This window comes from Mus pahari, chromosome 18, assembly GCF_900095145.1.
Source record: "Mus pahari chromosome 18, PAHARI_EIJ_v1.1, whole genome shotgun sequence".
Taxonomy (NCBI): Eukaryota; Metazoa; Chordata; class Mammalia; order Rodentia; family Muridae; genus Mus; species Mus pahari.
Genome location: NC_034607.1, coordinates 53,311,098 through 53,323,679, shown reverse-complemented (window position 1 = coordinate 53,323,679; position 12,582 = coordinate 53,311,098). Strand labels below are relative to the sequence as shown.

Sequence of the window (12,582 nt, the reverse complement as noted above, 5' to 3'; positions counted from 1 at the left end):
ACACACACACAGAGAGAGAGAGAGAGAGAGAGAGAGAGAGAGAGAGAGAGAAAGAGAGAGAGAGAGATCCTGTCTCAAAAAACAAACAAAAATAAAAAAGTATTAAGCTTTAAAAATTACACAGTTTATACTTACATCTTTTTCAAAATAGTAAGCCACATCAGCTATGTCCACATCCCCTTGTGTTTTCTCAGAAGAGTTTTGCATCAGGTCAATAGTGATAACATTATTCTCATACTGGGGGCGGGGGGGGAGTGAAAATACAAATTAATATAATTAAAATATATAAAGAGTTTGTTCAGCAGTCAGAATATAGAATTTTTATTTTGTGTAATCTACACCTACCAGGATGTATCCATTAATGAATAATTTATCACTAGTAATTGAAAAACCTTTGCGAGGACTTTAAGAGAGTAAACTAGCAATGCAAACAGCTATTTTTTTTTTTTTTTTTTAAAGAGTTAAGGAAAGGGCCAACTAGGTATGATGGTTAGTTTTAATTGTCAACTACAATCTAGAGTCATTTGAGTCCTGATGGAGACCTGTCTATATTGGGCTGACCTATGGCAAGTCTGTGAGGATTATCTCTGTTACGTTAATTAAGGTGGGAAGATTAAGGCCTGCATCACTTCTTAGGCTGGGGCCTGGACTAGAGAGAGACAGAAAGCTGGGCAAGGAAGGCATGCGTGTGTTCATTCTCTCTGCTCTTGACTGTGGATGTTGCTAGCTGCTTAATGGCCACCACACAGTAAGTTCCTGCTGAAGTTGACTCCCCCACAAGGAGACTCTAATCTGGAACTGTAAGCTAAAATTGTAAACCCTACTGAAGCTGAAGACATGGCTCAGCAGTTTATAGCACTTGTTGCCCTTGAGGAGGACAGGGATTTAATTCCTAGCCGCTAACCATCTGTAACACGAACACTAGGAGGTCCAACGGCCGCCCCTGAACACCTGGAGCACCAGGTAAAAACATGGTGCACACGCAGGCAAAACACTCATACAAGGAAAATAAACCTCAAACTACCATCAATAAACCTTCTCTCCCCTAACTCGTTTTCTTCAGGGCACCTTATCACAGCAACAGGAAAGGAAACCAAGACTCTGAGTAAGGACAGCCTGTGGCAGAACTCACAGAAGGCTATCACAGAGCTCTACAAGGTGTAAGAGTGGCGTGCTTCTGCATAAGAATAGATACTACTTGTTCTTTGTGTCCTTAAAGGGAGGGTACACCGGAGCTTTCGAAGTCAATGGAAGTTAAACTACTTGGATTCCATATTAAGTGATTTACATTGATACTAAAATTCATTTAGCTACCATTAGAAATTACTGGCTGTTTGCCGGGGCAGTGGTGGTGCATGCCTTTAATCCCAGCACTTGAGAGACAGAGGCAGGCTGATCTCTGAGTTCGAGGCCAGCCAGGGCTACACAGAGAAACCCTGTCTGGGTGTGTGAGAGATAAACAGTGGCTATCATTTATACTCAAACCCTAGTCCCCTACCAACTTGATGCTAAAACTAGCTCATTTACAAAACAAAACAAAAAACACTTACCATAATGTTTTTGATAAATTTCTGATTCAGCTTATATCGAGATGTGAACGCCTCCTGAAGTGCACTGCAAATAATTTATAAGTTTTGTTTTTTGAAATTGTACCGTAATAGAATCTCTACTTTTTAAGTAGATAGCTCAAGGACTTGTTATAATTGTTGTAATTAAATATATATGTATATGTGCATATAGTGTGTGTGTATATATATATATATATATATATATATATATTTTTTTTTTTTTTAAAGAAGGGGGCTCCTTATGTAGCTAGCCCTAGCTGAGTTGGGACTTGGTGTGCAATGGTGGCTAGACTGTATAATATATATATATATATATATATATATATATTCACAGTAAGCATCAGCCAGCATCAGTCATTGATCCTACAGCTGTTGGAGTGTCAGTCTGATTAGGAGCAGAACATTTACACAGTACCCATATATCTGTCAATGGATTATTCATAAACTCCAAAAGCGAGCATGGTAACTTCACAATAGAGAAACCCGGCAGACATAGCTTGTAAATGGAGGAAGCCCATCGTGATGTGATCTGAGTGAGTCTGGGAAAGTCACGTGATCACTTATATAGTTTTCCTGTCAAGGTGCATGAACACAGAGTGTATGTGCCATCACACTTACGTCTGCAAACTCTGACGGTCGTAAGGGTTTTCTCTTTCTTTGTGTTTTAGTTCAATGATGATCCAGCTGTAAGACAAGATGGTGTCAGCAGTGTGTAACTCTTTTATGCTGTTTTCCAAAGAGGCCAGTATTCTAGTTCTGAACAGGGAGGGATGAGAGCTAACAGAACCCGTAAGTGTTGTGGTAAACCTGCCTCCCATATCCTGCGCTTTAGGTAACGCCCTTTCTGACACTGACTGCGGCTACGGCTACAGCGCGTGAGGCCAGCTGGCCTGCCGCCTTCCCAGGTTCTTCCAACAGTGGCTTTTGCTTGACAGGACTCCTGTCTGCTCTCATCCATCTCTCCGCCCTCAGTGCTGGGCTCAGGGAGAGCCCCAGGTTCTCTACCACTTGTCTCCAGCACAGATAGCTCTGCTTTAGGACCCAATAAATGAGTGCGTACAGTTTAAGTCACTCACATGCACTTTACACTAATCCAACTTCAAAAACGGGGACCAGAGGTTCAGTAACCGATGTCATGTCCACTAACGTTTCCGTAAAACCTAAGACGCAGCCTGTCTACACAGGAGAGTCAAAAGCCAGCTCTGGAAATGTCACAATCAGAGGCCAGAGATCATTCCAGGCCTCCTTCCATTCCCCACACTTAATGACTTGCCGCTGATAAAAAGCTTCAGGAGTCAATTTCCACAAAACAACACTGCTGGATTAGAGCCAAGAAAACAAATATAACTGGGTTAGGGCCAATAAAGCCCAACTCAAGCCTGGTGACTGCCGTTTTATGAGGCACAGAGACAGGATGGACACTTGTCACTCCAAAGGGGATCTCGTGTAGCCCAGGCTGGCCTCAAACTCACTGTGGCTGGCCCTGAACTCCCATGCCCGGCTCTACCTGGTTTTTGAATTCCAAGGCACAAAATCTTATTTGGTATTCAAAGCTAAACTTAAGCACAAGAGAAAGCTCACTCACTAGGTCCTCACTCGCTCAGAGCACGTAATCTCCGTGTCCTTGTCGGTCCTTCGGACTCCAGCAGTGTTGACACACCAGCACGTGGCGGTGCCGTTGCACTGCTTGGCTTTGAAGAGCCCCTGCTCATCGCAGTCGGGATCGTACAGCCCATCGTTGTTCTGGATCGCCCCTTCGGGCTTTATCCTCCTCCCAGACTTGCTGTGAGTCATTTCTGCCTTCATCACCAAGCATTTGGATGCCACTGGAAAGACGATGACAGTAACGCCCAGTGAGAGACAGCCGTAGCTTCGCGTGCTCAGGGCACAGCTTTTTAATCTGCTGCCATCACAGGCCAAGGATTATTCACCCGCCCTTCCATTCCCCGCACTGAATTACTTGCTGAAGATATTTTCCACAAAATAACATATTAGAGCCAATAGAACAACTCAAGGAAGCCTCGATTTTAAAAGTATTATCGAGATTAAACTTCCAGGCAATAAGAATTTTTACTCACGTTTGGAACAAATGACAGTATTCTGTGTACCAAGGGAAGTACACTGGCATTCACCATTTTCATTCTGAGAGCAGCTTGTTGCCAGCTTGTAGTTATCACAGACACAGTCTAGAAAATTTAAAAAAAAAAAAAAAAAAGTTTAAAATGTAGTTCCAACTGTCACTCATTCTGTCACTCATGCCTTTAAGAAGTGGTCCTAAGCCAGCCATGGTGGCACACACTTTTAATCCCAGCACTTGGGAGGCAGAGGCAGGAGGATTTCTGAGTTCGAGGCCAGCCTAGTCTAGACAAAGTGAGTTCCAGGACAGCCAGGGTTATGTAGAGAAACCCTGTCTCGAGAAAAAAAAAAAAAAAAAAAAAAACAAACAAAACAAAACAAAACAAAACAAAAAAAGTGGTCCTGCTGGCGCATGAATTTAGTCCTCCACCCATGTGCCTTGTCATACAAATGTTATCTCTCAAAACAAACAAACAAACAAACCGGGGTATAATAGTGCATGTCTTTAATCCCAGCACGCACAGAGGTAGAGGCTGGTAGATGTCTGTGAGTTCAAAGCCAGCCTGGTCTACACAGTAAGTTCCAGGAGAGCCAAGACTATGTAGATAGACACCGTCTCTTAGATAAACAAAATAAATAATTTAAAACTTTAGACAAAAGAGATGTAACCCTGAATATTTTCCAGCTATAATTTGAGTGTGAGTCGCCTCACACTGACCACTTTGTTTTTGTTTTGAGACTGGGTTTCTCTGTGTAGCCCTGGCTGTCCTGGAACTCACTTTGTAGACTCTGGCTGTCCTGGAACTCACTTTGTAGACCAGGCTGGCTTCGAACTCAGAAATCCGCCTGCCTCTGCCTCCCGAGTGCTGGGATTAAAGGGCACCACCACGCCAGGCACACTGGCCACTTTGCGACACTGTACCATCTAATCTTGGCGAGTTCCCACTTCCACTACACTGGCCACTTTGACACTGTACCGTCTAATCTTGGCGAGTTCCCACTTCCACTTCCCTGTACGCTGCTCATTTTCAGGAGAGAGCTTTGTTCTAAGCAGAGTGAATCGAAGCCTGTTAAGGAAATGTGGCCAAGAACTCCGCAGGGTGGGACTGGCCCCCAGGGAGGAAGGCTGGGGCTGTCTTGGCAGTGCCAAGGACAGAGCCTTGGTCTGTGCTCAGGACAGGTTAGCACAGCCTTGGTATTTCTTCCTTGTGGGCAGCTCTCTCTCTCTCTCTCTTTAAATGTATTACATTTGCTCCCTAACTGGAGCAGGGCACTGAGGGATGAGTACAGAGGTCAGAGGATAAAGCTGCAGAGTTCCTTCTCTCCTCCGCTTCCTGGGGCCTGGGACTCGGTCACTGAGCCAGCCTACTGACCCACACGTAACTTCGTAACTTCGTCGCTGAGCCATTTCGCGGGCCCCAAGCCAGAGATTCCTCGCTCTTGGCCTCCTCGGTGCTGGACTTAGAGGTGTGGATTACGACTCGTGGACAATTTCATTGTTGCTGGCTTCGTTTTTAATTTTTAATTTTAATTTTTTTTTGAAGCAGGGTCTTGCTATATATACTTCAGGTTCGCCTCAAGCTCACAGTCCTAAGGTCTGGAATCACAGACATGCAGCTATGTATGTAACTATGTACATAATATGTAGCCCTGGCCGGCCTGGCTCTGTGTAGACCAGGCCTTCTTCAACCAGAGATCTACCTGCCAGATCTTCTTCAGCCAGAGTGCTAGGACTAAAAAGGCTTGCGCCATCAGCCCAGCTGGAAACAAACCCGACCCTCTAAAGATTTTACAGCCTTGCTGCTGCACCACTGGGCTTTCCTTTCTGAAGCTAACCCTTCTCTCATTTACTCTGAGCATTATTTAGCTATATATTTTGTGTACACACACACACACACACACACACACACACACACACACACACACACGCCACAGTTCAAATGTGGAAGTCAGAGGCCAACGTGGAAGTCCATTCCCCACTTCTGCCTGTGGGCCTTGGGAGTTTAACTCAGGAGTAACTTTACCCACTGAGCAGAAATGGTCCTGTCATTTTAAAAAAAAAAAAGAAAAGAAAAGAAAAAAGAACCTTTTCCCTTTCCTTCTTCTCTGAGTCCCTCCCTTTCTGGATGTTTCTGGATTTTACAGCCCAGGCTCACTATAGCCCTCCAGCCGCCTCAGCTTCTCAAGTGCTGGTGCTGGGCTTACAGACTGAAGTTCCCACGCCTGGCTTCTCCCCTCACTTTCTAGTGTCCCCCTCTTTACCTACAACGACACACTTGTCTGTGATGTGAATAATTTTATCCTTTCCTCCAGAAGTCAGCAACGCCAGATCTGCCATCTATGGATCCTCCCCGTCATGTTACTTCTTTACCCAGTTTTCCTAAGGAATGCCTACTTGGGGCCCAGTAGGTTTCTATCCAAGCTCTTCTTCATTACACAGGTTCCTTTAGCCCAGGCTGGCCTCCGTTGCTATGCCAATTCAAGATGAGCTTGAACTGCTGATCCTCTGGGTTCCACTTCCCAAGGTCTGGGGTTACAGGTGCCTTGTTTATGGGGTGCTAGGGAACCAAGGCCAGGGACTCTACATCCCAGCCCTCAAGTTACAATTTAGCCCAAGAGATCAGAAAACTATAGCTTGATTAAACTGTATTAAAATGTAATTAATGAATATAGGCCACGACTCCTAGTTGAAAATGAAATCCTTCCCAGAAAACAAAACTAAATTATATTAAACTTAAAAAATTGAGAAAGAAACTAAAGGGAAAGATATTCTCTCCAGACAGCTTTGTTCAATTCTCCACTTCCAGACACCATCTTAGAAATAAATCAAAAATTGGAGCAAACTCTATAGTAAGAACAAGTAAGATCGAACTCCACATCCTTCTCTCTACAGATCGTTCAGTCACTGTTTAAGAATAGTTCTGGCTCCCACAAATCGTCCTACTTCATACAAACCCAGTTTTAAAAATAAAAGCCTAAAGTAGAAAACTCCATGAAATATTGTAAAGATAACTATATAAATTTACCTGTATCCCGAAACACAAATATGCACAATTTTTAATTAGAGTGGAAAGATTACTGTAAAGAAAGGTCTTTACAGTTTATCTTTGTATCTGTCCTCCCTACAATAAACACTGCATTAGTCATGATTCTTAGAAAAGGAAAAACACACCTCCGGCCAGTAAGTCCCAGCAGGCCCGCCTCCGACGCGCAGGTGCATAGCGGCCTCGGGGGAGCTACCTGTCCCTTCCCGGGGCCCACATCCGGGGACCGGGCAGGTACGGAGGGAGGGAGGGAGGGCTGACTGGCAGGTCGCAGCAACGAAGGCCAGCGCGTTGGAACTTGGAACCCCAAGCTGGAGTCGCCAGACCCGGGGCGGTGGCCGCTCAGCCACCCCGGCCACACGCCCCCGCCGGGCACAGCACACCGCCGCCTCACCGGAGCGCGCGTCCCGCCCGCACCGTCGGGTCTCGGGGCCAGAGACTGCAGCCCCGCTGTCCGCTCCCCATCACCGGCCAGACACGACCCCACCACACCTCCGCCCCAGGTCCACGCCTCACCTTTCTGAGCCGCGGCCAGCGTCGCTGTGACCACCGCGAGCAGGAGCCCGAACGCGAGGGCCTGGGGACGCGCCATGCTGCGCGCAGAGCGGCGAGGGGGACTCGCAGAGGTGCGGCGCGGGACGGCTCGGAGGACAATCGCGCTACGCGACGAGGGACCGACTGAGCGCAGAGCGCGCGGCGAGGCGGGAGCGGACCTGGGGACCTGCTGCCCCGGCGGCCGGCCACGCCTCTCCCCGCCCTCACCTCCGCTCGCCCGCCCGCCCACCCGCTCGCCGGCGATGAGTCACCCGCCCCACCTCGCCCCCTCTCCAGGTGTGCGCTGCCCCGGACCAGAGGCGGGGACTCCAGTACCCCGGAAGGACAGGATGTCGCGGACACCCGGACGAGACTGGACGTGAAAGCCGAAAGGGATACCAAGTCGAACCGAGAACTTCCTGGAGGAAAGACAATAGAGAGGACTTGTCTTTGCGCTGCGCCCGGCGGTTGACTTTCCAATACCTTTTCACACTTTTAAAATTATTATGTGTACGGATTTTTGCCTGCATGCTTGTGCACCACCTTCATGCCCGGTCCTCGTATTAGTCAGAAGATCTGTTCGGATCCCCTCTAACAGGAGTTATGTATGGATGGCTAAGAGCCAACTTGTCAGTGCTCGAAATGGAACCAGGGCGGGTGGGTGGCACACACCTTCAATCGTAGCACTACGGAAGCAGAGGCAGGAGGAGCTCTGTGAGTTCGATTACAGCCAGGCCCACACAAGAGAAACTCTGTCTCGAAAACAAACCAAAAAAAAAAAAAAATCGAGGAAAGAAGACCTCTAGTGAAACATGCAGCAGCAGCCGAAGGTCTCACACAACACATGCGGAATCAGTCAGTCAGAGGGAAAGTGCTGCTTCCCTTCCAGACCTGGGTTTTATGGGTCTTTGGAGGGGTGGGGGTGGGGGCGGACACAGTGTTCAGCCCCCCAGTTTGGGTTGGTCAGTTTGAACTAAGACAGCGCAGCCGATAGGACGCACCGGTGGGATAAACAGTCCTCATTCAGTCTTGAACTTGTCAGACCGGTCCTCCAGCAGGTGGGCCCTACTGGTGGGAGAAAAAGCAGGCCAGGCCTTCCATTTAAGCCGCCAGGCTGTTGTCTCGGATCAGCCCCGTGAGGGATAAGCTGGAAGTTTGCCTTCTTCATCCCCTATTTTTGTGGCCCTATCCCCAAATGTCTGCCGGTTAGGAATCTTCTGACCCCTAGTTCCTCACTAAGAACCTGATGTTCGAAATTCAGTCCCTAGGACCCACAGGGTGGGAGGAGAGAGCCAACCCCCCCCCCCAGGCAATCCTCGGACCTCCACACTCCCCACTAGAGTGGGGGAGGGGCGTTACAGAAAGCTTTAGACTAGATATCTCTACATAGAACACAGATAAAATTTTGGATACAATATTCTCTATGGCATTTCAAGGAGAATCGCCTCTAACTCCCCTCTACCCCAATCTCTCAGTCAACTCACCACTCAGAAAAAGCTGCACACATTTCCAGCCCTCTGAGGATGTAGATCAGTTAGAAGGGTGTTTGTTGAGCACACTTGAAAACCTGGGTTTGATCTCCAGCATAAACTGGGCTTGGTGGCAGAGGCCTGCAATGCCCCGCACTGGGAAGGTGAAATCAGAAAATCGGAAGTTGAAGGACATCCTCAGCTAGCTCTTCAGTTGGGGTCCAGCTGGGGCTATCTTGAGACCCTGACTCTACCGATGGCCACCAAGGCTGCTCCTTCCTTGAAGAATTTTGTGTTCACTGCTCTGTTTCATCGCTGTTGCAAGAGAAAGGACTGAATGGGTGACGGCTTGCCTTCTTAAAAAGTATCTTCTTAAAAAATATTTTTTTCATTTTTATTTTACGTGTTTTGCCCACACGTATGTCTATGCATCACATGCATGCAGTACCCATCCAGTCCAAAGAGAGCATTGATCCTCTGAAATGGGAGCTGCAGACGGTTGTTAACTGCCCTGTGAGTGCCAGCAAGTGGCCCCTGGTCTTCTAAGAGCAGCCGGTGCTCTTAGTCACTGAGCCATCTCTCCAGCCCCAGCACAGTGTCTTATGTAGCCCTCCCCTCTTCCTCCCAGGGTCTGGGATATGGGCACGCGCCCCACAATGCCTTGCACGATGCCCTGTGTATTATTAACGTACTTCCCGGCTGAGAAGATGGCATGGGGTGAGGAGGAAAGCGGACATAGCTTATGTAACCAGCAGAGATCCAGGGATAGACCTGCAGGCTCCCGTGTGTTTATGGAGCTATTCTCATTGCTGATACAAAACATGTCTTTGTCGAGACAAGACATCAGCCTTGGCCAGTGTTACTAGACTACAGGCTTTACTTAGAGTCTCCAGCTTCTTGTTTCTTTTTAAACCATTGTTATCCCTATCCCTGTGTTAGAGGAGCAACAAAGGCCTAGTTAGGGAAACTTCTGGTCAAGAGTGTTGTGATTATAAAAAGATAAAGAAATATTAAGATTTGTTCTATGGGGGTGTGGTGAGGTGTGGGGGAAGGGGATGTCTCAGTGGGCCCATGCCAAAGTATCCCTTCCCTCTGAGGGACCAGGCACATGAGTTTGTTTAGGCATGGGAGGGGAGTTAAGAGGGGAGTAGAGGCAGAGAAAGGCAGAAAGAGGGGGAGAAAGAGAGAGAGAGAGAAGAAGAAGAAGAAGAAGAAGAAGAAGAAGAAGAAGAAGAAGAAGAAGAAGAAGAAGAAGAAGAAGAAGAAGAAGANAAGAAGAAGAAGAAGAAGAAGAAGAAGAAGAAGAAGAAGAAGAAGAAGAAGAAGAAGAAGAAGAAGAAGGAAGAGGAGGAGGAGGAGGAGGAGGAAGAGGAGGAGAGGAGAAGAGAGGAGAGGAGAGGCTGGCCATGACCAAGTGGAAAGAGGGGGAAGGGGGTGGGGGGAGAGATGGAAGAGGCAAGTGAGAGAAGCAGGACTAAGAGAGCAAGAGTCAAAAAAAAAAAAAAAGAGAGAGAGAGCAAGAGTCAGAGAGAGAGGAGGGGGCAAGCAGTCCCTTAGAATGGGCCAGGCCTTCCTGGCTATTGCCAGGTAACTCTGGGGGTGGAGTCCAGACAGAATTCCAACATTTCCCTGTTTTGGTTTAGTTAAATAAAAAAAAAAAAGAAAGAAAGAAAAAATTAGAAAGAGGTGATGGCGAAGCAGGAATAGGGTCATCATGGTATCTGACTGCTTCATGCTGACGTTGGGGTGATGTGTCTCTGGGGAACCTAGAGGAAAGGGGATGAGGATGTTTGTCCAGTCTTAGGAGAGTTGGCTCTTTCCGTGCTGTCCAGCATGTGTGGAGCCATCAGAAGATAGGTCAGAAGGAACAGGCCCAGTAGAAAGTGTCTGTGTCTGTGACAGGAGATAGAATACCGACAAGGAGAATCAAGGGCCTGGGACTGGGTCAATCAGCCGGCCAAGGGGTCACCCTTAGGAAGGTGAGTTCATTAAGCCTCAGAAAGCTGACAGGTGGAATAGTTAAATCCTTTAGTGAGCTACTGCCCTTCCTTCCCACAATCCCCTCTTCCTAGTGCAGTCCTTCCTCGGCAAGCAGCCATGAGGAGATGCTGCCTGCTCAAAGTGCAAGTTTCTCTTTTTTTCTTCTTTCTGTTGTTCTTTCTGGTGCTGACCAGAACCTAACTCTGCTTCTTAGGATACTTGGGGCTTCCCTGTCCGTTCTTCTGAGGCCCCCTCCCGGCTTGTGGCTGGTGGCTGCCTGTTCTCCAGTAGCTGACCTCTCCACTGGCTTGACTCAAGGGCACAGTTTTTTTCTACTTCTCCTGTCTCCTCCTCTGCAAAGCTTCTGGGGTTTAAAGCTTACCTGCCCTGGATGTTAGTAAAGGTGTCCTTGAGCTTCTGATTGAGTCCTTTTTGGGCATTCTTTGATTAATGAGTCCAAGAACCCCAAGAGGGGACCCCACTTTCCCTTGTATCACCATGACCAGTCTGGAATCCTGTATTGCCCTGTCTTTTGTTGTTGCTGATTTTCTGAGACAGGTCTCAGGGAGCAGTCACTGACCATCAACTCACTATGTAGCTGAGTGTAGCCTTGAACTCTTGATTCTTTTGCCTCCGGCTGGCAAGTGCTGAGACTACAGGCGTAGGACACCATGCTGACCTAGCGTTTCTGGTTTTGTTCTGTTTTTATTTGTTTGGTTTTTGAGAAACTGGGCTGTGGTGCTGCACGCCCTTAGCCCCAGCATTTGGAAAGCAGAGGCAGATGGATCTCTGTGAGTTCAAGGCCAGCCTGGTCTACAAAGTGAGTTCCAGGACAGCCTGGGCTACACAAAGAAACCCTGTCTCAAAACAAGAAAACAAACAGAAAAGGCAGGAACCACCATGCCCCCCTATTAGAGGCTGGGGGATGAGGCTGGATGTGAACCAATGGCTTGGCACCTGCCAAGCAAGCTCTCTACCTATATTATACATTAGTTATTAGATTGCCACCATCCCTGACCCATGGGAGTCCAGCTCAGTCTCTCTCTGTCCTTTCCTGATCTTGACAGTTTTGAACAGTGCTGTTTCAGACACTAGTCCTCAGCAGTGGGTCGATGGGATGAGGTGTGGGAGATGGAGATGCCACACAGCTTTATGCCCCTGTCAGCAGGCAGACCCACTCTGAACCAGCGTTTTGAGACCTCAAAATAGAAAAGAAGGAAAAGGAGGAGGAGGTAGAAGGGGGGGAGAAGAAAAGAAATAGTTAGGGACTGGAGTGTCATCCACCGGTCTAATGCATGCACAAGGCCCTGGTTTTGGGTCTTGTTTTTGTTTTTGGGCTTTCCCCAGCAGCATATACACATTCCACATGCAGAGAAATGAGTCACCAAGAGTAACCGGAGGGAAGTGAAATTAAACAACAGTGTGTTGAAGGGAGAGGTATTAAAAATTATGTGAGGGAGGCTGGAGAGATATCTGAGCATGGCAAAGTACATGAGGCTGAAGAGATGGCTCAGAGGTTAAGAACACTGTCGGCTCTTCCAGAGGTCCTGAGTTCAATTCCCAGCAACCACATGGTGGCTCACAACCATCTGTAATGGTACTCATATACATTATTGTACTCATAATTGTACTCATATACATTAAATAAAAATTTAAAAAAAGTGCTTGGCATACATCGAGGCTTTATGTGTATGAGTTATATGTAAATGTGCCATATGAATTTAGTATCCCCCAAGGCCAGAATATGCATTGGATTCCCTGGACTGGATTGAATCAACAAGGACAGCCGTGCCCTGAATCACTGGGCTGTGTCACCAGTCCCCACTGATGGAAATCTTTGAGGCTAATGGATACCCCGTTATTCCTTAAAGATTCGTATTAAGCTGGGCAGGGGTGGTGCACGCCTTTAAT

The 12,582-nt window shown here is 47.5% G+C and overlaps 1 protein-coding gene across 1 annotated transcript in view; it reads right to left on the bottom strand.

The window, feature by feature from the left end:
* Epcam (epithelial cell adhesion molecule) overlaps positions 1-7,641 on the bottom strand; it is a 17,421-nt gene extending 9,780 nt beyond the window's left edge. The window contains exons 1-6 of the mRNA XM_021218127.1: positions 7,205-7,641; positions 3,647-3,754; positions 3,154-3,394; positions 2,187-2,252; positions 1,551-1,614; positions 136-237 (exon numbers count right to left, since the gene is read on the bottom strand). Of these exons, the coding sequence (XP_021073786.1) occupies positions 136-237; positions 1,551-1,614; positions 2,187-2,252; positions 3,154-3,394; positions 3,647-3,754; positions 7,205-7,280 (657 nt within the window). The 5' untranslated portion in view covers positions 7,281-7,641. The remainder of the gene's footprint in view (positions 1-135; positions 238-1,550; positions 1,615-2,186; positions 2,253-3,153; positions 3,395-3,646; positions 3,755-7,204) is intronic.
* Between the last annotated feature and the right edge of the window lie 4,941 nt (positions 7,642-12,582).